At 37.1% G+C, this 26,913-nt stretch overlaps 1 protein-coding gene and 1 long non-coding RNA gene across 8 annotated transcripts in view; one reads left to right on the top strand and one right to left on the bottom strand.

Moving 5' to 3' along the window:
- The window catches only part of LOC127504744 (inactive dipeptidyl peptidase 10), a 57,620-nt gene extending 31,616 nt beyond the window's left edge, over positions 1–26,004 (bottom strand). For 2 of the 7 annotated variants that reach the window (XM_051879704.1, XM_051879702.1), the window contains exons 1-3: positions 25,823–25,950; positions 799–894; positions 51–145 (exon numbers count right to left, since the gene is read on the bottom strand). Coding sequence is in view for 4 of the 7 variants with exons in the window: in XM_051879698.1 (XP_051735658.1) it covers positions 51–145; positions 799–894; positions 3,251–3,368; positions 25,823–25,861 (348 nt within the window). In the remaining 3 variants the exon portion in view is untranslated. Of the gene's footprint in view, positions 1–50; positions 146–798; positions 895–3,250; positions 3,369–24,650; positions 24,719–25,822 lie in introns of those variants that run through there. The other 5 variants (XM_051879701.1, XM_051879700.1, XM_051879698.1 and 2 more) reach the window with 5 other exon arrangements.
- LOC127504756 (uncharacterized) lies at positions 3,377–16,663 on the top strand. The gene is made up of 4 exons (XR_007927440.1): positions 3,377–4,043; positions 4,131–4,351; positions 10,220–10,375; positions 15,860–16,663. It is a non-coding gene; the product is annotated as an uncharacterized LOC127504756 (long non-coding RNA).
- Positions 26,005–26,913: the final 909 nt, after the last annotated feature.

The raw sequence follows: 26,913 nt of genomic DNA, 5'->3' as shown, positions 1-26,913 counted from the left end.
TATGCTGCTGTCTTTTATGTGAATGCATGCATGTGTAAGTATACACTCACCAGGGTGCTATTGTCCAATAGCGTGGTGGTTAGATTTGTGCTGAGATTGTGGATTAAAACGTGACCCTCCTGGGTGCAAAGTGACACCTCGTTCTCTGTAAAACACAAAAATCACAGTTTCAACAAAAATATTAAGCAGCAACTGTTTTCAACTACATTGATAAAAATAAGAAATGTTTCTTGAGCAGCAAATCAGCATATTAGAATGATTTCTGAAGGATCATGTGACACTGAAGACTGGAGTAATGATGCTGAAAATTCAGCTTTGCCGTTACAGAAATAAATTACGTTTTTAAAATATATTTAAATAGAGAACTATTATTTTCAACTGTAATAATATTTCACAATAATACTGTTTTACTGTATTTTTGATTAAATAAATCCAAAATGGCAGCTATTATCAGAACATTTTAGGTTTTACAGATTTAACTTAAATTTAAAGCAAAAAAAAAAAATTCATTATATTTCAAACGTATTTCATTATAGCACTCGATGGACTAATATTAATTTTGCATGCTATATAATAAACAGTGAATGTGAATAGAAATGTAGCTTGATGAATGTCACTTTTATTGAAAAGTAAATCAAATATTTTAACTATTAGCAGAAAAACACATCCTGTCTCCAGTTACATTTCAAGACAAATGAATTGTTGTGCTCCAGGAGCTCTAAATGTGCACAAGGATCAAATCAATGAACCTAAACCATTCATTTAAACACTGTTTGTAAAATATAATGAAGTTTTTACCATTTAGCCATGTCGCACATGGGTCGTGAACTCTGAAATCCTCGCTCTCGAGGTTCTCCAGAGTGAGACGAGACAGCAGCAAGAGGTGAGACTCGTCTGAAATACAAGATTAGGCAGTCAGTTAAGGACAACCACAACTCATGTCCTGAGGAAAAATAATGTCTGTTAGAAGAGTGTACAGGATTGTCATCTTGATGCTACTGATGCAAATGCAGTAGGCTGTAAGAAAAAAAAATTACAAATAAATAATTAAATTATGGAATGTGGTTCCACACGTTGAAAAAAAAAAAAAAAATCTTGTTTTTCTTTAATAGAATTTTTACACAAAGAAATAGACAGGAAAAATATTGCATGTAAACCATATTGTTTTAGTTCAAAATTAAGTTAACAGCCAATTCTGCCAACAGAAAAACATATTCTGTTATGCTGTGATTTAGAAGAACTTCTATTATGTTGTGAGTCGGGTCCAAAATGAACATGTGGCATTAAAGCTGCAAAATCGGGTAAAACTGGAGCTGCGTTTCCACCAAAATTACCAGGAACAATTTGTCCTAGGAACTTTTTTTTCCCCCAGATGTGTTGCTGTCTGCATCCACATCCGAAAACTGGAAAATGCTGCCTTTGGAGGACGCATTTCAAGGTAGGAAGGCATCAAGCACGTGCGAATCCAAAGTTAGCTTCACTTCCTGTCTCATGAGATGCCTTCATCTGATTGATTTTTGAAGGCAGCATAGATGTATCCTTCACTGCCTCTGATATCCCACAATCCTGTGCTTTCCATTCTGTGACAGTTGAGCTAAAGGCATCTGAAAGTTGTGGTTGGTGGTTAGTTTGTGTGTATATAAGTGTATGTTTTTGACCATTGTTTTCCACTTTTGATGTCATTTCTTGCAAGAAATTACTACTGTAGTAATTAAATATTCACTTGGTTATCAACATAACTCAAGCTATTTTGCTGTCTTAGAAGTCTGTCCGAAATCAGTTTCGTGAGGTGCCTTCATGTGCAAACGCTGCCTGCAAAGTCATTGTCAGAGAAGCAACAAGTCAGCTGCCTAAGTTTTCGGATGTAGCCATCGCGTACTTTTGAGTAGGTACTACATTTGTATTTACATGACTTCACGACCATTGAAAAAGTACTTTCTATATAGTACGAATGCGTGTAGTATGAATGAATTCGGATATGCTACATCCGCCATGTTGTAACAGTCACATGACCTGCCAGCGTCAGTTACGTCCCTTCAACTCCATTCACAAATCCTCTCCTGTGGCCTCATGGGATAGTAAAGTGTCCATTGTATGCCCACTTCAGAATCTCATCGGAAGTAGTAAGTCATCCGGGAAATTTTTCCTACTGTTTTTCGAATACTATGAATTCGGACATACTACTCTGTTCGCATACTGTTTTTCAAGTACTATATAGTAGAGAAGTATTCGATTTCGGACGCAGCTTGCGTTTCCAGCGGTCTAAAGTACCGTGAAGAAGAGTCCGGTGACGTAGGACTGTGCGTGACTTTACAGTTCCCACTGGACTTTGTTCGCCACATATAAGCTTACCTCGTCACCTGTCCATTGGTTGTAATTAATAAACTCCAATGTTGATTCGAATAGCAAACAACTCTTACTGAACGCATCATAATAGACTTTTAAAAATGGTGGTTAAAATAAAATTCTGTCAACCAATCAAAATGCTGCGTGAAGTCAACCAATCAGCATGTTCAACGCCCAAGTCCCACCCCCGAAAGTTCCTAAACTTTGAAAACGTACTACCTCGTGAGCAGGGACTTTCTGAGGGGGACATTTTTACCTCGAACTTCATTTAGACCCTGGTCCCTGCGGTTGAAACACACCGAGTACCACCCCAAAGTCCCTAGTTCCTGGAGAAAGTTCCTGCTATGGAAACACAGCTTTGGATTTAGCCATTTGGATCCTGCAGCTCACAATAACCAAAACTCTTCTATATCCTAACATAACAGATTATCAAACATAACTCTCATATTGCTCAACAACAAATGCGGCTATTACACTTAATTTCAACATTCATTCTCGCTATAGAGTCAACTGCTCAATGAATGAAAACAAAGAAACATTGTGTAGGTAGTCCCAGTGCACACAAATTAAGCAAGGTTCTATTATAGAAATTTATGTTAATAGCACCCAAACAAAAATACTTGTGTTACACAAGCTCATTTTAAGAGCTAACCTGAGCATGCAGCAAAAATCCATTCTGAGTGTTGCTTGCTTTGTTTCCGCTTGTCTTTTCGTATTTTTGTTTGTGAATGGATGTCTTATATATGAGCTTTCTGGCACTCACATAAACCCTCTCTAATCTTCTGTTATGTTTCCCATCTCTCTTTCTTCCCTATTGTAGCTGATCTCACATCTCTCTTCCTTTATCCTTGGTTTCCCACCTCATTCAATTTATATTCATTTACTCCTTCGGTCTCCATCTTACCGGGGGTGAGGAGAAAAATTGAGAGGGTGACCAGAGACATGACCCCCAGGATGACCACCATGGCGATACCAATTCCCTTCCAATTCCGAGGAGGTCCTCCCGTGCTGCCAAGGTCCTGCTCAAAAAACAAAATCAAAGTAACCGCATTAACTTTCCCCCCTCATACACATAGTCTCCCCACCGCTGAGGGAGAATGTATTAGTGCTGCCTCATTTGCACTGCCTCAGAGCAGGGATTTCATGTGAGACGTGTGTATCAGTGCAGCAACCCTCCCGGGAAGAACGAAAGGACTTCACTCTGACAGAAATCTGTGTCATTTAGAACAATCCTTCATAAAACCGGCAAGAAAAGAATTCCTCGAGTGAAAAATGAGAAGCTAATTGAGTCTCATATTTCAGTTGTGTCTTAATTTCCACCGAACGGTGCCTCATTTCACCTTTTTAATGGGGCTTATGTATTATAAAGTGTGCGTGGGGGTGTCATTTTGTGCTAAGCGGGATGCGAGGTTAGCATTTCAGGGCTTGGAAGCTTGCAGAGATGCGTTCTCGGTTGTTTTTCGAAGCTGAATCTACTGCAACAAAGCAGGGCGGATGAGATGAGTTCTGTTATGAAACAGTATATTAGATGTGTTTTCAGCTCCCAGAATGCTTCTGTGACAGCCAAGGCTGAAGTAAAAAGCTTTAGTGGTGTATCTGACGGGCAGGTTGGGACGGTTACAAGACCATCCGTCATGATCAGGAACAATAAACAGCCACTCCGAGGCTAGTGGAAAATCACTACTGGTGGCAGAGAGGTGGGGACCACAGAGTAAGTGTTTACTCATTGACTGTCCATAAAACTTAGTCTTCATTATCTCGGTGTCTTATGTTTGTGGTTTCAGAGGGAGAAGTTAAGCCACCACTTCTCACCTTCCCTCAGTGGTAGAGGTGAATGAGAGATCTGTGTTTGTAGAGAGCGAGGATAAAACTAACCAGCTGGCATCCTGGCAGACTCCTTAACCTCAGCTGTTTTTAGGACAAAAAGAGCAACACAAGAGCTGGCTGCCTGCCATATCTCACCTAAACAGCTTCCGACTGGCTGGTAGTGCTGCACACCATCACAGTAAGCTGATGTGAATGTTTTTTTGGTGTCGTTGTTGTTTTATATCAATTCCTGACAATAAAATTAATAAAATTGGATTAAAACTGTAAAATATTTATTTTCCAAGATGATGACTAATAGTATTAAATAATATATATTAAATACATGAAATAATAGTCTGGAAAATCAGATTTTTTGAAAAGGAAGAGTTTATTGAACCTTTAGACAAATCTTTTTGTTGAGAATCATATTTGATACGTCAGGATTTTATGGCTCATATAGTATGATATAGTGAGAATATGGAGCTCATACTCAGGGTAAAAAAAAAAAACACTATTTCATGATGCACAAATATGCAATTTGGTGCAGATGTTGTTATTTATATGGGTAGTCTAAGATAAAATTCTGATATGCAAGCAGACTACTATATATATATATTATAGTGTTATATGTTCAAAGCTTTAAGTAGTTTTAATTGTGGGGGCAAAACAAATCCAATACAATGATGATTGAGAGATGTACAAATAAACGTTCCTCAAAAGCCTGTTACTCACATTTGGTGGATAATCAAGTAAACTTACGTCGTTTCAGACCAGTGAGTGTTCATCTTTAATTTTGAAATTAGCTATGTTTTAGCTGCTAACAATATAAAAGTTATTCTTACGTTTACTTTATAAAAATCAGTAAAGACTTAACAGCAAAAAGACACGTACCACGACCTGAAGGGCGACATTTTTAGAATAAAACTATGTAACAGAGGACAGCTGTGCGAGTAAACCTCACTCCTCTGGCCTCAGATGAGGCTCACTAGCAACTGGCGTTAGCTTGCGAGTAGAACCGGAGGATGACTAAACGTATGTAGTAAGTTGGGTACAACAGATTTTGCAGCCAAGTGTTGATCTATCTGATAATTCAAAGGCTTATCATATGATACAGTAAGCTTTATATTTTTAAATGTTTATCATTGTATGTTCAGAATGAAATAGTTTACTGCTGTGCTGTATGATGCATACTACTGCTTATTACTATTTTTTTAAGTAAAGGTAGGGTAGGCAATTAGTTTTATAAACACTTTTTGTTATACTGGTTGAAACGCTCTTCACATCCCGATAGCAATCAATAATAGAAGTGGTCTAAAAATGAAAACATATTAAAACATCTGTGGAAGTCCAAAAAAATGTTCGTCCAATCAATGCATTCGGTCCTACCTGCCTGACAACATATATAATTTCATTTTATTTGTGAACTAATGTTAGTTATTATTTTGGAATAAATGTAAAAATGTGTAAAAACACTAACTTGATGAAATTTATACTTGGTTTTAATAAACAGAACATTACATAGTGTAAAAATACAAAACTTTTTTTTTTTACTTTTTTATGTAATGTGTATTTAACCAGGAAAATTGTGTAACAGGGACTATACATTTTCATTTGATATATAAAAAAATTGAGGACTTTGGTGTGGCTTTGGAGAGCGCTCTGAAGGGAGGGTGGAATCTCATGCTTTCAAAGCTAACTTGCTATTGCTAGCCTCTCCGTTATTGCCTACCCTTTAAGTAAGTGAAACACAGGCATTATTATGATAAACATTTAAAACAGTAGTCATGCATCCTCAACACTTTGCATATTTAATTCACCAAGCAATCTGTCATCTTGAAAATTAAAGGTGTTTTGAATGTGTAATTCAAATTTGTAAATTGTCAAGATTTTTTTTTTTTTTTTTTTTTCCCCACATTTAAGCAGCTGTGCTATTCACATTTGGCAAGAACAAAAATTCATTCATCACACTGGAAATGGACAGTCAAGTTGAACACACTGCATTGTGGAATATAGTATTCCATGCAGTATACAATATAATGAAATTCCAACTAGCATACTACTTTTACTATTTAAGCCATATCTTTATATGGTAAAATAGTAAGAGTAGTATGCTATTCTAAATTCAGTATTTGCATACAGTGTTTGGAGTATTAAAGTAGTATGTTGTTCCGAAAGTAGCATAATTTTTTTTTTTTTTAATAGTAGGCAGTATGTAGTGTACACTGTGCAGTATGCAGTAAGCAGCATGCTAGTGCTGTAGTATGTTTGGAAACAACTGTTATGTTTGCAATTCTGATGGAGAGACAGATATAGCTTCCACCAATTTTGCAGACAATCGTAAATATTTCCAAACATATACACATGGAAATTAGCGGTTATGTTTCTGTGGCCTAAATTCATAGCTTTAGAAAATCTAATTAGAGTCTCTGAGTTCTTGGATGCTGCTCATTGTTGTGAAACAAAAAGATAACTTCAAAAGGTTGCCAGCATGGATTCTAGCCAGAGGCTCATTATTAATAGATCTTACTGGAAGCTTCACACAATTAAAACAGCTGCTGATAGTGTCTGATAAATCTATCTGCACTCGTGAAGCAGAGAGAGAAAAAAAAAAGAATCATAACACAATTGGCTCTCTATTCAGATTCTACAGATCTATAATACTTGCACTTCAAAAAGTCATTTCCTTACATCAAGCTCATCCACAATCAGTTCAAGCCCTCCAAGTCTGAACTTCATTATTATGAGGCACAATACTGGTATCAGATCAAAATGATACTGTCTGCTGCACTGAAAATAATTATATTTTATAAATAATTTTTCTTGGTTTCCATAAAAGTACAAAACTTTGTGGTCAGTAAGATTTTCTTTTAATAAATTAATTATTTTATTCATCAAGGATGCATTTCTATTCATTAAAGAATGCTGAAAAAAAAATGTATCAGTTTCCACAAAAATATTAAGCAGCATAACTGTTTTCAACATTGATAATAATAAGAAATGCTACTTGAGCATCAGATCAGCATATTAGAATGATTTCTGAAGGATCATGTGACACTGAAGATTGGAGTAATGATGCTGAATGCCATCACAGGATTTTAAAATATATTATAAAAAACAGTTTTTTAAATTGTAATAATATTTCACAAATTACTGTTTTACTGTATTTTTTATCAAAAATATTTAGTCAATTTTCTTGATACTATTTTAATCCTATTTTTTAACTGGAAATTGTTTTTCATGTATTAAAGGTGCAGTGTGTACTCCCTTTCGAAGCACATAGAGAAGCTACGGTGGCCAACACAGGACAAAGATGTCGTCGTCTGAGACCGCAGACAGTAGCCAGTCAAGCAAACGTGCTCTGTAGAGCAGTTTGTCCGTTTAGGGCTACTGTAGAAACATGCCGGCGCAAATGGCGAATTTGATGTAAGGGGACCCGCTGTGTATGTAGATAGAAATGGCTTATTCTAAGATAATAAAAACATAACGGTTCATTATGTAAGGTCATTATACACCACTGAAAACATAGTTATGTATATTATATTGCATTTCTGTCAAAAGATCCTCCTAAATATTACACACTGGACCTTTAAGTGCAAATTTAACATCATATAGAGAGGTATAACACAATTTGATTTGGTTATAAAATAAACTGGAAAACAAGAAAAAATATATAGATTAAGATGATGCTTTTTTCAGTATAAGATTGTGACCCACTCACACTCCTCCATTACAGTGACAGCCTCAACAACACAATTAATGTAATTTGTTCACACAGTTGAAAACAAGATTGACACTGTTTTCATTTCAAAGGCATCTCTCTCATTACGGGCTGAGAGCCCAGTACTTTTGTGTTAAAGCTTCATCAGCTCGGTTCCCGCAGGTCCCATGAGCCCTGAAATGATACTACACTCCCAATTAGGATGACTGTGTTGGCAAACGGGAGAATCCTGCATCATAGATGTGAGAGTATCTTCAAACTTGCAAGTTAATGCATGCTAAATTGGAAGAGAATTCCCCATATGAGGGATGCAGTGCTGTCTTGACCTTCAGAAAGTGATAGAATGATAGATGGGTAACTGATATGACCAATTTCAATTTTATTACTATTGCAATAATACTATTATACTATAAAATATAAAAATACAGAAAAAAAAAAAAAAAAAATCACATCCCTGTACTGTACATAATCTATATGTGTGCATGTGCGTAAAATGCAGAAGGGAACTCTGGAGTATGACGTATGAGGGAACCCACAATGAATCAAGCATCAAATAATGCAAAATGGCATGGAACAAAAACAGTGGAGTAGTCATTAGGTGACATGTTTGTTACAGCAGCATCTCGGAGATCTCGAATAGATTAATTAGCAGAAGTTATTACTCATCAACCTGCGCGTGACGCCATTAACGACAGTCCTATATTGTTGAAGCAATGTGGTTTAAACGACAGAGGTGTGACCATGTTACTTACTACGGTTCCGAGAAACAGTCGTGACTGGTATGGTAGTTAATCAACAAGTTGCATCATTGTACGGGAAACGCACCCCATCAACAGATTTAATGATTCTGAGAGCCGTTGTGAAAAGAGAGGTGACAAATAAAGCCATGGAGTAAAAGTGAAAGCAGCTGGCCTTCGAAAGCCTTGGCACTTGTGTCAAAGTGACACATTTTCAGCCGGGCAGAGTCCCAAGTAGACAGATTTCTCATTGTATTCCACTCAAGCGCTCAGTTCACAGAGCAGCGCCTCTACAAAGCTGTCAGTCACATATATTGTGCCACTCCTGCAATGCAGAAAGCAAGGCTCCGCGTGGGCGACAATCTCATCAACGATGCTCCCGTGCTATAGGAGGGTGAGAAACATGTTTAGAGGTTCAATAATGTACATCTCATTGGCAAAATCTTAACGTACCTAACCTCAGAACAAGCAGAGGAGATCGATACCAAGGGAAGTGAGGGGAACTCCAGTGGGAAATAATTAATATGAGAGCGGGGAGCTAATCTGATTGTTCTGAGAGACATGATGTCTCATGTGAGTATTTTCTGGGAGAAAATAGAAAACCTGTGCAGAATGGTGAACTGTGATCCCTTGGGATTACATGTGGGCTAATATGGGTTTATTAATGGGAGATGCTAATATCGATATCTAGAGAGCAAAGTGGCTAGCTACATACACGGTTCTGCTATATACATAATATGATTTAATAACAGCAAATGAGATGTAAACAAAATTGCTTAAAGTAAATGCTTATTTCACTTAATTTATACTCAATTTAAATAAAACATCAGTATCGTTTATAATACCCTGAGAAAGCTATAGCATTCCCATTATTCTCAATAGCAGTAGGTCAGCTGGAGCATGTCCTGTGGAAGGACAGCAGTTTTATTACTAAAATTGATTATGGGAAAAACGTTGTCCTAACGGCAACAAATTTCATGCTTTTAAGAGCCCTCCAAAAAAATCCTGTTCTGCTCTAATATAATGAAATACTTATGATTCATATGTTGCTTTCAAAAAATGGCCATAACCAGGGATTAGAAATGGATTTGTTACACAGTGGCAGGGAAGAGGAGAGGCGAGGATCTAAGTTCAGCAATTTTTAATCAAGAAAACACAGAGAAAAGCAGGTATGCAGATGCCAAAAATCCAAACAAAAAACATACATCAAGGCTGAAGATAATCCAAGCAAAACACAAATCCAAACAGAAATGCAACAGCAAGGGTGATGTAAAGACACAAACTAACTCAAAATATCAGAGAAACACAGAACATCAGAAGCAGAACTGGAAACACAGAGCAACGAGAAACAAAACTGAGCACATCAACAAAACAGCCATCACTGGACAAGACCTGGCAATCAACACAGGAAACACTATTGTAGCCTTCAGGGTGCCTTGAAGGGGTGAGGTGTCCGAAGTCACAATATCTAGCTACTGGGGTGCCTCAGGGCTCAGTGTTGGGACCACTTCTCTTCTCCATCTAAGTGACATCATTAGGATCTGTCATTCAGAATCATGGCTTTTCCTATCTGATGCTATGCTGATAACACTAACTGTATCTCTCATTCCAGCCAGATGATCTGACAGTAGCTGCTTGCATCTCAGCCCACCTGACAGACATTTCCGACTGGATGAAGGACCACCACCTTCAGCTCAACCTTGCAAAGACAGCTTGCTTGTGATCTCAGCCATCCCAACACTTCATCACAGTTTCTCCATTCAGCTAGGTTAGTCATGCATAACTCCTTCCAGGACAGCCAGGCGCCTCGGAGATTGACGATAAGCTAATGCTGGGTACACACTAAAAGATTTTTAAAATCTTATAAGATTTTCAAAATATGAGAGACCACAAACATGAGGACAAAAAAACCTAGATTTAATTTATAGTTGTGGTGATGTGACAAAGACAGCACACCACACACAAACAGATTTTCAACCAGAGTCCCGACTGTGAACACGGATAATCTCGCAAAATCTCTCGAGACTTCAGAATAAACATGGCGGACCATAGGCAGAAAGAAATTGCGATGATAGTGTTTGGAATGATTTTGACAGAAAATTCACCGAAAAATAAGAAAAGGGTTTGGGTGAAGTTGTGGAGACGGCGGGAACATGGTATTTACTTTGTCCTCGGGGTTCCCCCCACACATCAGGATTTCTGATCCTTCACGATCAGGGCGCCTCCAACGTTCTTCCGAGCAGATTCAGTCACACCACACACCTCACACCACAGGAAAATCTGATAAAATAATCTGTAGAACCATCAAGATAATCGGGACATAACCTAGGATTGTCGGAAGAGGAGAAATCGGCCCAAAATCAGCCCAATTATCTTGTGGTGTGTACCCAGAATAAACTTTACAGACCACATTGCTAGAACGGCCCGGTCCTGCAGATTTGCCTTATATAACATTAGGAAGATAAGGCCCTTCATAACGGAGCATGCTACACAACTCCTTGTCCAAGCTCTTGTTCTATCCAGACTGGACTATTGTAATGCTCTCTTGGCAGGCCTTCCAGCATGTACCGTCAAACCTCTGCAACTGATCCAGAATGCAGCAGTGAGAGTGGTCTTTACCGAGCCGATAGCGCACGTCGCACCTATTCTCATCAATTTGCGCTGGTTGCTAAAGGCAGCTTGCATCAAATTCAAGGCACTGATGTTTGCCTACAGAACGACCACCGACTCTGCACCTCCATACCTAAACTCACTACTTCAGACTTCTGTGCCCTCCAGAAGCTTGCATTCTGCAAGTGAACAGAGCCTTGTGGTGCCATCCCAAAGAGGCATAAAAAGAAGCACTTTCACAGACCTTTACCTGGACTGTTCCCTGCAGGTGGAATGACCTGCCTAACTCAACCCGAGCAGTGGAGTCTTTAGCCATTTTCAAGAATGTTTTTGGGTCAGGTCTCCAGCACAAATTTTTGATTGGCAGTTCTTCAGATATTCCTCTTTAAAATAAAAAAAGTATCAGCTGTATGCAAAGTGACCCACATTTGGTTTTTGACCACTGAAAATGTGTACAATTTACCAATTTACTAATGGATCCGCATTAAGATCTCCATATCTCTGGGATTGAACCATCGAGAGCCTTTAAAATGAAGATACTAAAAGGAAAGTTAGTTAAGAACCAGAATCTAAAAGGATATTAAGATATATTTAATACTTCTTGAGTTACAGACATGCAAACTTGAGGCAAAAAAAAAAACCACAAGTGCTTTTCGCCATTTTTGAACTGTCACCGTTGGCATATAATGAAACAAAGATTGTTAAAGTCAACAGATTTTACTAATAGACCTACCAATCTCTGTGTAAAAATAAAATAATGATGCTGCCATCTTTCTAAAGTCATTTTTACACCCCTGTAATTTGGCTCCAAATCTCAGGTGAAAATTGTCATTTTGACCCCCCTCTACAAAATAGTGGATTACTCAGTAAATATACATCTGTGACATTTAATATTTTGGCTTTCATCACTATATATGTTTGTCTTTCAACAGAAAAAATATTAACAAAATCTAACATTTGAGCCGGGGACCTCTGGTCGATTTGACACGGAATGACCCTTTTGTCATTGTGTAATCTGCTCAAAATTAACTGAAATAAAAAAAAAAAAAAAGAGTCTGAGTGGATCAATTTACTGATGGTTGCCATTCCAGCTGGAAAACATTAAATGAAGCAACAACACAATTTTCACTTTGCTCTCTAGGGATTCTGCCCACTTCTGTGGGGACAGAGTAATTCATAAATGAGACTCATGGGAACTTCTGAGCTGCAGTGTTTGGCCATGATGAAAAATTACTTTGAGCCGAATCCCAGAGCTAATGCGATGCATCTGAGCTTTGCATAATCCTGAAGCATATGCTGGAGTCCTGTCTTTCAAACCCCCGAGGGCAAACAAATGACCTGCAATCCAGTAAATATCAGCTACAGTTGGTAAATAAATGAATATGAAATGAATATTGACAAATTCATTATACTGAACTGAAGCCACACCATGTCTAATTGTAATGACTGATGCTGACTAAATGGATGGGGCCATAACTGATTCCCATAAAATGAGCCCCTAAATGTGTTATTTTGTCAATGTGTTAGCTATTGATAAACGAGGAGCATTAAATTGCTGAAGGTGTTTAAAATGGTTTGACAGACACCATTTATGCAGTCATTCTGAATGATAGCAAGCATTGAACACAAATGGTTTGTTTTGGTGTACAAGACTGTTTCAATTAGAAAACATCTCCAGTGGTGAAAAATAAAAAGTCCATCCACATTACTGACAGCAACTTTTTCTTTCTTTTCTTTTTTTGGAAGATTTTTTTCAAGCAACCCACATTAAGACCCACATTTAATCAGCTACAGAACTGCACTGATTGCTGCCAGGAAATAATTGCTGTTGTTTAGCCAATCATTACACACACAGTGAATTCAAAAAGCTCCTTACCACAAGTTAAGATAGAGAGAAAACAGCAGATATTTGAATAGTCGTATTACGTATAGCCTCTGTGTTTACATTTGCATAGGGAACGATCGGTGACGTTCAGGTGAGCACGGAAAAACTAGATATTCATAACAGCTAGTTGAGCACACCAAAGTTGCACAAGCAGACGTTTCTCAGATTTTTCCCATTCACACACAGTTATTTATGATAACTGCATTCTATAACCAAACTCACACCTGTAAATTTTCAGGATTCACAACTGCATTCTCGGAAAGTCCTTGCTGTGTGAACAGAACCGGACTGGACAACTAGTTGTCGGTCACGTCATACAGTGCGAGAGAGACGTTTTGGTTTCGGTAACATATAGTGACAATGATATGAGCTGTGTGTCATCTGAAGGTTTTAGATCCAGTCACTGTTCTCCACCAGAGCTGCTCTTATCAGTTTTGTGTTCTTGCTACATTCATAAAGCGACATGATCCAATTAATGAGTTTGTTCACCCAAAATTTTAAATGCTGTCATTAATTACTCACCCTCATTTCGTTCTAAACCCATTAGAGCTTCATTCATCTTTGAAACACATTAAGATATTTTTGATGAAATCCAAGAGCTTTCTTATCCCCCATAGACAACACCGCAATTACCACTTTCAAGGCCCAGAAAGGTATTAAAGACATTGTTAAAATAGTACATGTGACTACATGCTGTTCACGTGAGCAGCACGACACATGCATGTGATGCTGACGCAGGAGCCGGCCAGTACTGAGCTGGCGTTCTGACCATACCTGTCAACACTCCCGTTTTTCCCAGGAATCTCCCATATTTCACACCCATCCACCCGGTGTGGATACTGTACTTCGGAATCACAGATTCTACGTCTTGGAAGTATGACCAAAATAAGAATTTTCACCAGAAAATGTCTTCTGAACAAGTAGGTAACATGTCTGCTACTTTTGTTCTGACCAACTGAGAAAAAAAGCAATAAATCACGCTACCAGTGGTGATTAAATCTAACGATCGCTTAGCTCGGATCATGTCAAACCGTGCAAATTATTATTATTGTTATAATTTGTTCTCAAATTGTTAATGTTAACAACATCAGCATTGCGTGTCTATGTATTAAGTGTGTATTAGCGTTACCTGTAGATTTCAGTTTCTGTGGCCACTCCGCAGTCCGAAGTCTTTTGCTTTTGACGGGTGAGTCTTCAGTTGTCACTGATGATTGTCATTTGGACCTTTCTGGATTACAATCCGCCATCAAAAATATAAGTTTAATTATTGCAGCTGCTGTGAGAAATGTCTATGATCCACCGCCTGCAGCATCCTCCACATGCAATATAGCCTACTAGCTGGGACTCCTTCTCTATGAAAACAGACGTGACGTAATGACGCAAAGGCGAACAGCGGCATGCACGTATTTCCACGGAAACCCACCAGTTCCATCCAGATTAGTAAACATTATTACAAGCTTACCGTTGTGAATCGGGCTAAGGTAAGGAGATAGTTTTGAACACTGGCTGGTTATGTACTTGTTCAAAAATAGATTTTTAATCATTTTTAACCAAAAAAAGTTACGAACTGCAGCTTTAAGGTTGAACCACTGTAGTCACACGGACTATTCTAATGATGTCTTTAATACCTTTCTGGGCCTTGAAAGTGGTAATTGCGTCGCTTTCTATGGGGGATCAGAAAGCTCTCGGATTTCATCAAAAATATCTTAACTGGTGTTCTGAAGATGAACGAAGGTCTTATGGGTTTGGAACGACATGAGGGTGAGTAATTAATGACAGAATTTACATTTTTGGGTGAACTAACCCTTTAATTTCAATGGAGGGACATTGACGTTGGCCTGCGACATTGACTGTTGGTGACAGGATGTAGGTGTGTCCAGCAATGTGACAAAATTGTGATATGTTTAACTTTATGCAAATGAAGAACGACTTTCGGGAGCGACAACCAATAGGCGTGAAGTCAGAGAGGGAAAGCTGGATGTCAAGTGAGCAGCCTCTCAATATTTTCTTATAATTTATTTTTTTTATGATATGTCTTTGTGTACATACTATGGTACTCGCCCTGTGGACTCCGAGGCTAAATGGTTTCGTGAACCCAGATAGAACGGCACTTGCACTTTCGCTGCAGATAAATAGCCGCAATGGCAAAGAGCACTCGCTGTTTCTCGTTTATCTTTAATATTAACCAATTTGCATACTGATTTTATTTAAATTTAGTGTTTTCTCTCCAAGTTTTTAGCAGCAAGAAAACTGATTCGGTGGAAAATAAATAAATACATGACACTAATGGTCAGTGTCTTGTGATAGCACCAGAGAGCCTACACTGCTCTGGGGAATCAACCATTGCCTGTGCACATTAACAGGGATAGAAGGTGTTTTAACAGAAAAATTACATGCTTTGCTTTTAACAGCATTCAAGATCAAACTGAAACATTCTAACAGTGAATACTAACCAACAAAACAGACCAGCTGTACATTCAAAATGACTTGCTCTTGATGTGAGTTCAACACATTGGTGCCAAACATATGGTGAACTCCATATGCTCAGCTTCCGTGACATTATCCAGACTGAAAACTCTATTCCAGGACAGCCTACATACAATAACCCCCTGTGTGTAACTTCGTGACACCAGCGAATGTAGTGTAGCATGATTTCTCCTCTAAATTACATCATGAATATTGAATTCTTTCACATTTTCAGTTTTAAGGCCTGTTGTTGATATCGAGTTACACTATGTTGCTGTATTGCTCCTGCAGAAACTGTCACTGGCCGGATGGGAAGGATGTCATAACAAGAGGAGGTGGAGAGAAGGCACCTGCAGACCTTTCATTATCCATCCACAGTGTAGCTCTGGATTCAGAGTCACGGCAGTGCCTCCTCTGTGTGCTCCCTTAGCCGTCAGAAAGTCTTACCGCCCTCCTTCACTTTTCAAACAACCCACAGGTCCTCGGCTTCACAAAGGACCCCGTGGATGGAGCGTGACAGCCCCCGCAAAACTGTCTCCCTCATTCTAGCTACAGACAGGAAAACAACTCGGAGATGGTGTTCATAGCACTGAGTGAATCATACGTGTCAAATGTAAGCAGAGATGACAGATTTATGTGATATAAACTCTGGAAAAGTTTGTATTACAGTGTCAAATTCACACATAATTAATGATGAAATGCATCAATGATATTGTCCAAATGAAGATTCTGCTAAATAAATATATTTTAAAGTTAATGAGACAACACATTAACATATATATATATATATATATTATATATATAACTGTTAGTTCCTGTCCTTGAATCTGATTGGCCAATAGCTGTGTTTTATTCACGATAAAGCACGGCTATGACCTGCTTCACCCAACGGTTCAGTGTATCACTACACCCTTAGCAACCACTCTTAGCAATGTAAACTGTTTGTTCTCAATTGATATTGTTTATTGAAGCTTACTGTATTATGTAGAAGAATATTGTGAGAAAGAGATTGAGTGAGCGAATTTATTACCTGCATTCAGATTTAACATTTTCCTTCAGGTCAGTCCTATGTTCATAATAAAAAATCTGTTTATATGTCCGATGTATTATCTTGTCCTTTTAACAGTTAAGGGGTTTTACCATGACTGACAGCGCTAGTCAAGCATTTGTCAGTTGCGTCTTGTTCCGTGTTCACAACAATTCAGTCTTTTCAATGTAAAAGTCTTCGCTACTGACTGACACACTCATAAAGACAGTCTTTGCCGCCATCTAATGACTTCTGTTGCTGTTCACGGTGAGGGACTATTTTTTCCAACGGAAGGAAGGCTTTTAGGGAAAGTTGCATTGATACATATTTTTGGCTTTAATATTTGTATTGTGTGGTAACCGTTTTATGAAAGCAATAAGGTACCTGAGGCTAGTGCTGTATCGTGAATAACTCACGGCTGAAGGGGTTACTCCACTTCGCATCGTGCCTAACAACGCCCTTCAGCCATGACTTATTCACGATACAGCACAGCCTCTCGTATATATATATATATATATATATACACATATATATGTATTTTATTTATATAAGAGTGAAACATGATATGCAACATGACAAAGAAACTGATTGGATGGTGAAAGTGGGTGTTACCTAGCAGATCAGAGCAAATGCAAATTTGCTAAAATAATAACAAAACATCCATACTTAAGATATTACGCTGAAAAGGAGAAAGTATTTCAACATTGATTTTTTTTTTCAGCATTAAGGGAAAAAAAAAAATCTTTTGTTATGATTTATGTTAAAGTTTTTCTGTTCCATTGTTTCTGTGTTCTTTTCCTGTATGTAGTTCCTGTTTACTTTGTGTTTTGTTAGTTCCCATAGTGATTCACAAGTTCACACCTCTTCGCCATTAGTGCTTGTTACCTTGTGTATTTATACCCTGTATTTAAGGGGCCATTTACACAACACCATTTCAAATAAAAACAGTAAACGTTTATGTGTTTTGGCCGTTCTTTTACACAACAAAACTGTTTTGGCGGCATGAAAACACAAGCTTTTGAAATCAGGTTTCAAAGTGCGAGTTTTTGAAAACAATACCGTTAGCGTCTCCGTGTAAACTACAAAAACTTGAATTTGTGAAACCGGTGACGCCTTGCACATGTGTATTACATGTTCAGTCTATAGGCGCGTAGTGTTTCTTTACAAAGTGACATCGCCAACTACTGGCCTGGCATGCAGCGTTTTTAGTCATTTTCACAGATCTTTGTGAATGGGGAACCATTTTTAGTACATCGTTGTCATGTAAACCATTAGTTGCCTTGTGTTGGTCATTCTGTTATGAGACAGCAGGGAAGAGAAGGGGCATGCAGCAACACTTCCAAAAACACAAACAAAGATAATCCATCGAAAACCCACATCAGGAACAGAAACAAAATGCAAGGAACAAGAATGTAGCAGCTTTACAAATTATGCAAAGACAACGACCAACCCAAGGCAACTAAAACACAGGGTATAACATAAGGTAACTGTCACGGTTGGTAATCCGCTGTCTCATTCTGGTCTTGTGTGTTTGTGTGTGTGTGTGTGTGTGTGTGTGTGTTCGTCACGCTGATTGTTTCATGTGGGCGTCACCGCTGATTACCAGTGATCAGCGGCAGCTGAATGTCATCTACCAGCCTATTTATTGCCCTGTCTTTCGTCCCATGTTTGTCAGATCGTTGCTGGATATCGCCCGTGTGCTTCCTGTTATTCTGTGTGTTCCTCTGTCTGAGTCATCGTGTCGTGCTGTTCCGGTTCCAGTCCCGTTTGGATTACTCACCTGGTGTTTTCCCTTCACTCTGGATACTCTACACACGGTCTTCACTCTTCTGTTCAGGACTGCCCATCGAAGTCCCTGTGTCACCACTCTCCTGCTGGCTGCAACGTGTTGGACTCTGTGGCTTTCTCAATAAAGAGATTTTACTTGCAACTTGCATCCGCGTATTATTCCCGTGACAGTAACGAGCACTAATGATGAACAGGTGTGAACTACTGAATCAGTATTGAACTAATGAACTAGTGAACTAATGAACTAACAAGACACAAAGCAAACAGGAATTACATACAGGAAAAAAAACACTTCAACATAGTCCTTAACCACGAGGCAGGGGAATACAGGCTGGAATCATGACACCTTTAAGTAACTAATTCCTTTAACTCAGTACTTGCTTATATAATTACATTTTAGCACCATAATGTGAAGTGTGACCCGATCCTCAGACAATTAAATGATTTAGAGAAATCAACTCAGAATACAAGTGAGCATTGTACTATGTGACAGGGATCTATATTTCGCCTTTACTGTGGTAATGAGAGGAAGCTAATTCCCACAATTCATTCTGAAAGATGTCACTGCATGCAAATTGTCTGACTAATCACTGCAATTTAAGCACCAACCTCAGAGTACAAATATAAATGAACTTGAGATGTTTTCTAATAAAGTCACAGTGGATTACAACGGTTTGCAATACGTTGCGCTCTTAAAAGTGTTTTTGTTAATCCCTGGATTGTCTTTTCACTTTATATTTTTTTCACTTCATCATTCTCTACCTGTTTTTTTAACATCTTTTCAGTGCACAACAGATGCTCAGGTCCATATTCATATCATTAATAATAATAAAAAAAATAAAGACAAAGTGACAAGTGCAGACTCTGAGCAACACTGATTGGTGGCTGATTGTTTTTTAAAACATTTTTATAGTTAATTTACAGATTTGGTTTTCTGAACTATTTGATTTGTTTTGAAATGCAGATCATAATAATCATGCAATTTGTGGTAACTGCTAGGAAAACTAATTAGGAATACTAATATAATATGCTTTTGAGTAATTACTTTTTAAATAACATCTATTAATTCTCAAGTAAGAAATGTGTAGCTTAATAATTAGATATAGCCTAGAACTAAAATGAAAATTGCAATGACTTGTCTGATTTAGTCATTTTATGTCAAAAAGCAGCAATAAAAAATAATTATTATAATTATTAAATATTTATTATGTAAGTGATAATGTACACCCAGCCGGTTGTTATTGCAGAATAAACCCCACAGGCTGATCAGGCATCCGTCTGAAGGGGTTTATTCTGCGATAACAACCGGCTGGATGTACATTATCCTGTTTATTACATGGCTACTTGCCACATAAGTAAATAATTAGACATGAAATATTGATCCGAGTCGAAATATTTTATTAGCTCTTTAAACGCAAAGTTTCCGCGGAAAGACTAGTTGCTAGTGCGGGAAGTTCAAACTAGACGTACATTTAAGACATACGGTACAGTCATACCAAATATTACACAGCATTTCGCCACATGAATATTTATGGGATAAGAGATATTGATCTGTGATTAAACTGATTTAAAATCGTTCCTCTTTGTAATTTTATAATCCATTACAGTGAACAAAACAATAGTCGCAAAATGGCAGCAGCTGCGTTTGTATGAAACGAGAGAGCGAGTCCGCGATACCGGATGACATAATTAAATAACTGTACACAAAATATTGAGTTTTAATATTTTATTAGCTCACCAAAGTCAAAACTTCAACAAAGAAAAACGTTCCTAGCAATCGTATAGCGCTGCAGACTTCAGCTACCCGGATGAGCCTGTGTTCTGTTTTTAGCGGTTATTATCGGGGAATAACACACCGCTGGATGGCGCCATTGACCAATCAGAATCAAGTATTCCACAGAGCCGTGTAATAATTAAATACAATACAAATAATAGCATACAGTAATAATGTTATAATATAATTAAAATAATAATATAAAAGTAGGCTATATAATACCGCTAATATAATAATATAATATTATTATAAAAATAAAAAAATAAAAATTACAAATCAGTTCTGTATATTAGTTAAATAATCTATATTAGATAGATAGATAGATAGATAGATACTGGGCATTATCATAGACATTAACAGATTACGTGCATTGAAAGAGAATGCGAAAAAGCAAGTTTTGATTAATACAAAGTACTGCCATCAGCAACACAGAAGTTTTGGGAATGAATCATTTACAGCTGTCAGCCAATACTGTCTAAGAAATATGACTCACATTTAATTGGCATCTGGTTAATGAGAAGACACTAAGCCTTACTCACAGAGATATTAGACATAGAATGCTTTATTAAGGATCTTTCAAGTAAACAGAAAGCCCACTCAATCATAATCAGTCTAGTGGTAACTGTCAGGATGTGCTCAGAGTATCTGCCTAAAGCGGATAGCACAAAGTCAGCGCAAATCATGGTTTTCCTGCAGCGGTAATGAGATGCATTGGTTCTACTGAGGTTTAGGAGATGAAATATTACCATCAGAAAGCAAATCTGCATTCTGAATAAATAACATCTAACTGGAGGTGTTTGCAGTCACAGATATACACTACCTCTGAGGAAACTTGTCTATCAAAATTTTCTGAATACTGCTAAAGCCTTCTAAATAGTGTGATCAGAAAAAGGGCAAAGGGCCAGATTATGGCTGCATTTGAAATTGCAAAGAGGAACCGCACTAATCTCCAGCCAACTCTGGCTGTTTGAGCCAAAACCTCCTGAATAGTCAATGCTTGCTGTGAAACAGCTCCTCGTGAATAGAGCAAAAGCAAAGGAAAGGCTGGAAAGATTGTTATGCAGTTCAAATCAATGACACAAAGTACAGTTACATAATTAATGAGATTCCAGCACGGAATCATTCACGTTAACATTTCAAGCAGGTGAGAAAGTGGTCGCTGTCTCAGGAGACCTTCCTCCTGTCGATGATCTTAGAGGAAAAAAGATTGAATTCTAAATATCATTTCATGAAATATCATGCATCTCAAAATGGTTTATAGGATTTTTTGATGGATAACACTTTTCAGATGGATCAATGGATTTTGCTACACATAACATTTTAATATTATTTGATGGACTAGATTTAGTGTTATTTTAGTGTCATTGAGATACTATTATAGAGTTTTTAAATAAATATTTTGAATTGTAAATTTTATTTTTTATATTTTCCAGTTTCTTTTTAATTTTAGTTAAAGTTTTAAGTTATATTATATTATATTATATTATATTATATTAAGGTAGCATGTTGTTAAGCAAATAGTGCTTAATAACATTAATTCCAATTGCAAAATGTAGCCTGGAAGGTTCATTCCAGTGCACAGGATGAGAGATCTTTTCTTGCTGAGGTCAGCAAGCATAGGTTAATCTGACATGAGGAGAGAGTCATTTCAAACCTTCCTGTCATGTCAATAAAATCATTTCCTGCCACTCAACATTAAGATAAGAACCCATCATTTTAAAGGTGCACTCAAGGTCATTTTGTCCCCATTAGAAATACACATAATAAACTGAATAGTACTTTTGTAATTATGTTTGAAATCATATCACCGACCTAACAAAACCAATTGAATTTTTTCCAATAGTACGTGACTAGCTGAGTACTACTCACTTTATCACTGTAATCGCCCTGTTATTAGTCACTTTCACTCATGAAATACATTATGGCAGCGGCTATTAGCAATAAGTGCAAATAGCAATTGATGCTATTTACACTAAGTGCAAATAGCGATAGATGCTATTTACACTAAGTGAAAATAGCATATTTTCTTAGCGATAGATGCTATTTACATTAGGTGCAAATAGCTGTAGGTGCTATTTACACTAAGTGATAAATAGCTATATATTCTATTTACACTAAGTGACAATAGCAGCATTTACTTAGCAATATGCTATTTACACTAGGTGAAAATAGCGATAGATTCTATTTACACCATGTAAAAGTATCAGTTCTTTGCAATAAGAGTAAATAGTAATTAGATGCTATCTATACTTTATATTGGCATATACTATTTGCACCTCAGTATTTTTGTACGTTAACAGGATGCAATACTATCATAGAGAGTATATGATTATATTTATTACAATTATTAAATGGATGCGGCCTTATTGGGGGAAAAAAACCCTCCCTACACCTTCCCCTAACCCTACCCAATAAACACTTATAATATTATTAAACACTCATTCGCAGTTTATTTCCACTTTTAGAACATTATTTTCATTTTTATTGAAAATAAATGTGAACTTGGCAAAAGGCGGATTCGAACCTGTGCCGATCGCAACACTGAAAGTCTATCTGAATATAATTCCTATATAGTGTTCAATGATATCTGCACACTAAATGCTAGGGCTGCACGATATTGAAGAAGTTCGATATGCAATAACTCATTAAATAATGCAATATGCGATACGATAATGTACAAGATCAAATGTAAAAGTAAAACTGCTTAGTCTTCACTCTATGAATTAAACACTGATTCTTATTAAAGCTATAAAAGTTATTCAGTCAAGAGCAGTGAGTGATTTTCTATTTCTCTTTTGTTGTTTAATTAACATTAATGACACATATGGTAGCAGGTTTATTAGACTGCTGTCACTTTTTGTCATAAGTTTTCTTTCTAAACTGTTTACATTCACTTAAAGGGATAGTACACCCAAAAATTCTGTCATCATTTACTCACCCTCAAGTTGTTCCAAACCTGTATTAATTTCTTTGTTCTGTGTACACAAAGGAAGATATTTGGAAGAATGTTTGTAACCAAACAGATCTTGCCCCCCATTAACTACCATAGTATTTATTTTTCCTACTATGGTAGTAAATGGGGGGCGAGATCTGTTTGGTTACTGACATTCTTCCAAATATCTTATCGCAAGCCATATTTACATTTGCAATATTTTGATCATTTCTATATATATATTGTGCAGCCCTACTAATTACACATTGAATTTCATCAGTGTGGTAGTTATTTGAAAAAAATAAAAATAAATACAGGAATGGTGCAGAATATTAGTTTTCAGATGTGAAGGGGGAAATACAATGAAAAAGAAACTAATTACTCTGGGTGTTTCTTATCTGCTGGAAACAGAGCTGTATACACATTCCCACTCACTAGATACATGGTAATATAATTAATTATAATGGAGACATTGCCTAATAGATTAATAGAAACTGCACATTGCATGTTTTCTATGACATCTCTTACTTGCATTTGGCATTAGAGTATTGGCAGCAACAGCATTTTGCACCTAGACTTAACTGTTGTTGTTTTTCTACCCCTTTTATTCTCAAACACAAATGCAGAAACAACAATAACATTTTGTCACGGTGACACTTCTGACATGTCAGCAGTTCTCTGGCCGTTTATCGCCATCTGTCTACACACGCAGGTTGCTTTTAATGGTGGTGGCACCAGGCAGAAGATATGCAAATGAGGTGGAGACTACAAATGGGGAGTGATTTGATTATGTTTCAGTTAAAGATGCATCATATGAGTCATCTGCAACCATATGAGAAACACTGCTTCTTCACACTCTCTTACACTCTAACAACCTTCTAGAATAGGCTCTTACATAAACATTTTAGAAATAAGTGCCATTCGCTAGCTAGGTGATCATCTTTATCAGTGCAGCATGAAGAATTACTATGCAAACACTGACCAGGTGGAGTATTCGCTAGTGTGAGAGCTAGTGTCTAGTGGCTAGTGAAAATAATATTTAAATGGGAGAAACCTGTCAAGAACATGTCCCAGTCATATTTCACCCCAAAGTCAAAGGAAAAATGAAGAAAATTAGGACCTTATGCTTTGATGACATTATTTTCGCAACAATTAAAGTCGGCATGAAACAAGAGTTTTGATAGTCTTTTCTTGTGACGAATATCTGAGTGAAACATCTTGTAGGGTGGGACCTGATTTTGTCTGTCGAGAATTGATTGGATCGTTGGATGGTTGTGGTTTGCTATTGTTTGCTATAGCATGTGAGTGACAGGTTGCCCCCGCACTATAATATTGCAGCATTCCATAAAAAATTGTGAATTTTGATTTCATGGTGACTTTAAGCATATAAACCTTATTTTTAATGTAAAAGTAGCCATTTTCATCTTTTAATTTTATATATTTTTATATTGAATGTGCATTCAAGAACAGTTTATGTTGTCCGGCTATTTGTTATCATATTTTTCATTTATTATCATAATCATAAACACTGGTTTGTAGCGCAAATAGTTTTACTGTTTACCTCACTTTGTTATCCTGTAGAGGATAATGAATCGGAAGTCTCACATGTTCACAGGAAACAGCTTACTTCTGCATTTAAAAATAAAGTTGATATCAATATTTGTCATATACTAACTTTGATATGCTGACTTAATTGTATATTACAGTAAATATTTTGAGCCTAATTTTGCTTAATTGGCATGAAAACAATGTCACAATGCAAAACAATCCATACAGTCATAAAGAAGTCATCTCTGTTTTCTCAGTCACATGACAACAAAATGGCGTTTTGCATGTTGGTTGCCAACACTTTGATATGGCAAACTCACTGCTTATTTTTAAAGAAATATTAAAAAATATATTTTTGCCAAACTACCATTTCCTTCTGTTTTTTTTTTTAGCCGTTTAATAAGACTTTTTTTCTTTTATAGCAACATCTGGACATTTATTAAAACTTTAAACCCTACAAATAATATTAAAATGACTTTTAAACGAGTCATTTTTGTATGAACTTCGATTTTAATGCATTTTTGAATAACATAATAGAAATGTTCGTCATTGGCCCATATGCAGATATTTGTGTAGGATGGATAAAGAGTCTCATTTGAGTTTCTTTCAGATTATCACGGCTGTGAGATCAACGTCCAGCAGCTCTTTTCATCTTCACAGCGAATTTACATCAGTTCAAGTCAGCTTTCTGATTCGACTGCGATACTAAACAACACACATTTCGAATTCAGAGATATTAAAATCTTAAAGAAGAAGTTGAAAACGGCCGCCAGATAGTAAGCTCTCTCGGAAAAGCCCTACTTCAATTAGTCAGTGAGTCACTGGAAAGCACTGCAGTAGTAACTGGTGTAACGGAAACAAGACGGAGGGATACGGACAGCTCCTCTGAAAGTATGAATGAAAACCGAGCAGAATCAATGTGAGCAACACCTGTGCTAAATAAGCATGTGTTTAATGTACTTTGACGGATAAATGACTTAAAACAAGCTTAGATACAGTTTATAAACAGGGTATGAAAGGGTCGTGTGCACAGATTTGTATTCTCTCGCACGTGCACGCGCTCCTTTGCTGCGGCTCTAGTTCACACAGATGTGTAAAAAAAAAACAGCAACAAAACACGTTTTATCGTCAGTCTGCATTTAGTCTTTGCTCATGCGAAAGATAAAACATGCTGTTTAGCTTTACCAGCTCCGTTGTCATATTCTGCTGTGTGGTGGCAATCATGTTTGCAGGATTCAGCACCGATATCTCCTAATGCAATTCACTGCTCTTCCAGCACTTGAAAGCCTTGTTTGAGTTGGTGCTGCAAGTTGCAGTTGGTGCTCTGCACACCCAACTGGCGGATCTCTTTAATAGGATGGTGTAAAGTTGGCCATCCCTCTCTCTCTCTCTCTCTCTCTCTCTCTCTCTCTCTCTCTCTCTCTCCCACAGTTACAGTGTCAGTGCCTATTGACCAACTAGGATATTAATCAAGACAACACGTTTCTTCTTCTGGCTTCAGCCCCTTTTTGTAATTACTGAGCGATCAGTCACTACACTCTTGATTAACAGTGAGCTGGAAGTGTTGATAGATAGATAGATAGATAGATAGATAGATAGATAGATAGCAGTGCATCATCAAGGAGAGGAGAGAGAGTAGGTAGAAAAACGGAGAGTCGCAGTACTATTTAGATAATATAGGAAATAGGCATAAATAATAAATTATTTATGCATCTACAGAAAGGAAATATTAATTTATTTATCTAATTAATTTATGTATGGCCTACTTAAATTACCAGCATGAAAAGCAGCTGTAGGGCAGGGGTTTTCAATCATTTATGCCACCAAATATGATCATCCTCATGCGAGGGACCCCTTCCTAAAATTTAAAAGGAGGCTATATATGTATGACCCGATTTACACTGTGAAGATTAATATTGTAAATATGTGTAAAATATTATTTGAAATATAATTTTAGTTTTGATTGTTACATCATTACATTTCTTTTTCCACTCAGAATAGTAGGCTACTGTATTGTTTTTTTAACAAATTTTGTTGTTTATTATTTTCAACTTTTAATTTTTTTATATGCTTTTAGTAGAACACATGCAAAAGAACAGGTCACTAGAGGTATCACATAGGCTACAATTATGTTGTTCATATACAGTTTACTTCATATCAGGGGTTACTCTCCCAGTAGTCTCGGAAGAGAGAGAAAGAGAAAAGGAAAGAAAAAAAAACATTCACCTGGAGAATATTTGTCCATAAAAGGTTCAAGGTCCCCTCATAAAACATAC

This window comes from Ctenopharyngodon idella, chromosome 22, assembly GCF_019924925.1.
Source record: "Ctenopharyngodon idella isolate HZGC_01 chromosome 22, HZGC01, whole genome shotgun sequence".
Classification (NCBI taxonomy): domain Eukaryota; kingdom Metazoa; phylum Chordata; class Actinopteri; order Cypriniformes; family Xenocyprididae; genus Ctenopharyngodon; species Ctenopharyngodon idella.
Note: the sequence above shows the minus strand (reverse complement) of the source record. Positions and strands in the feature narration are given on the sequence as shown.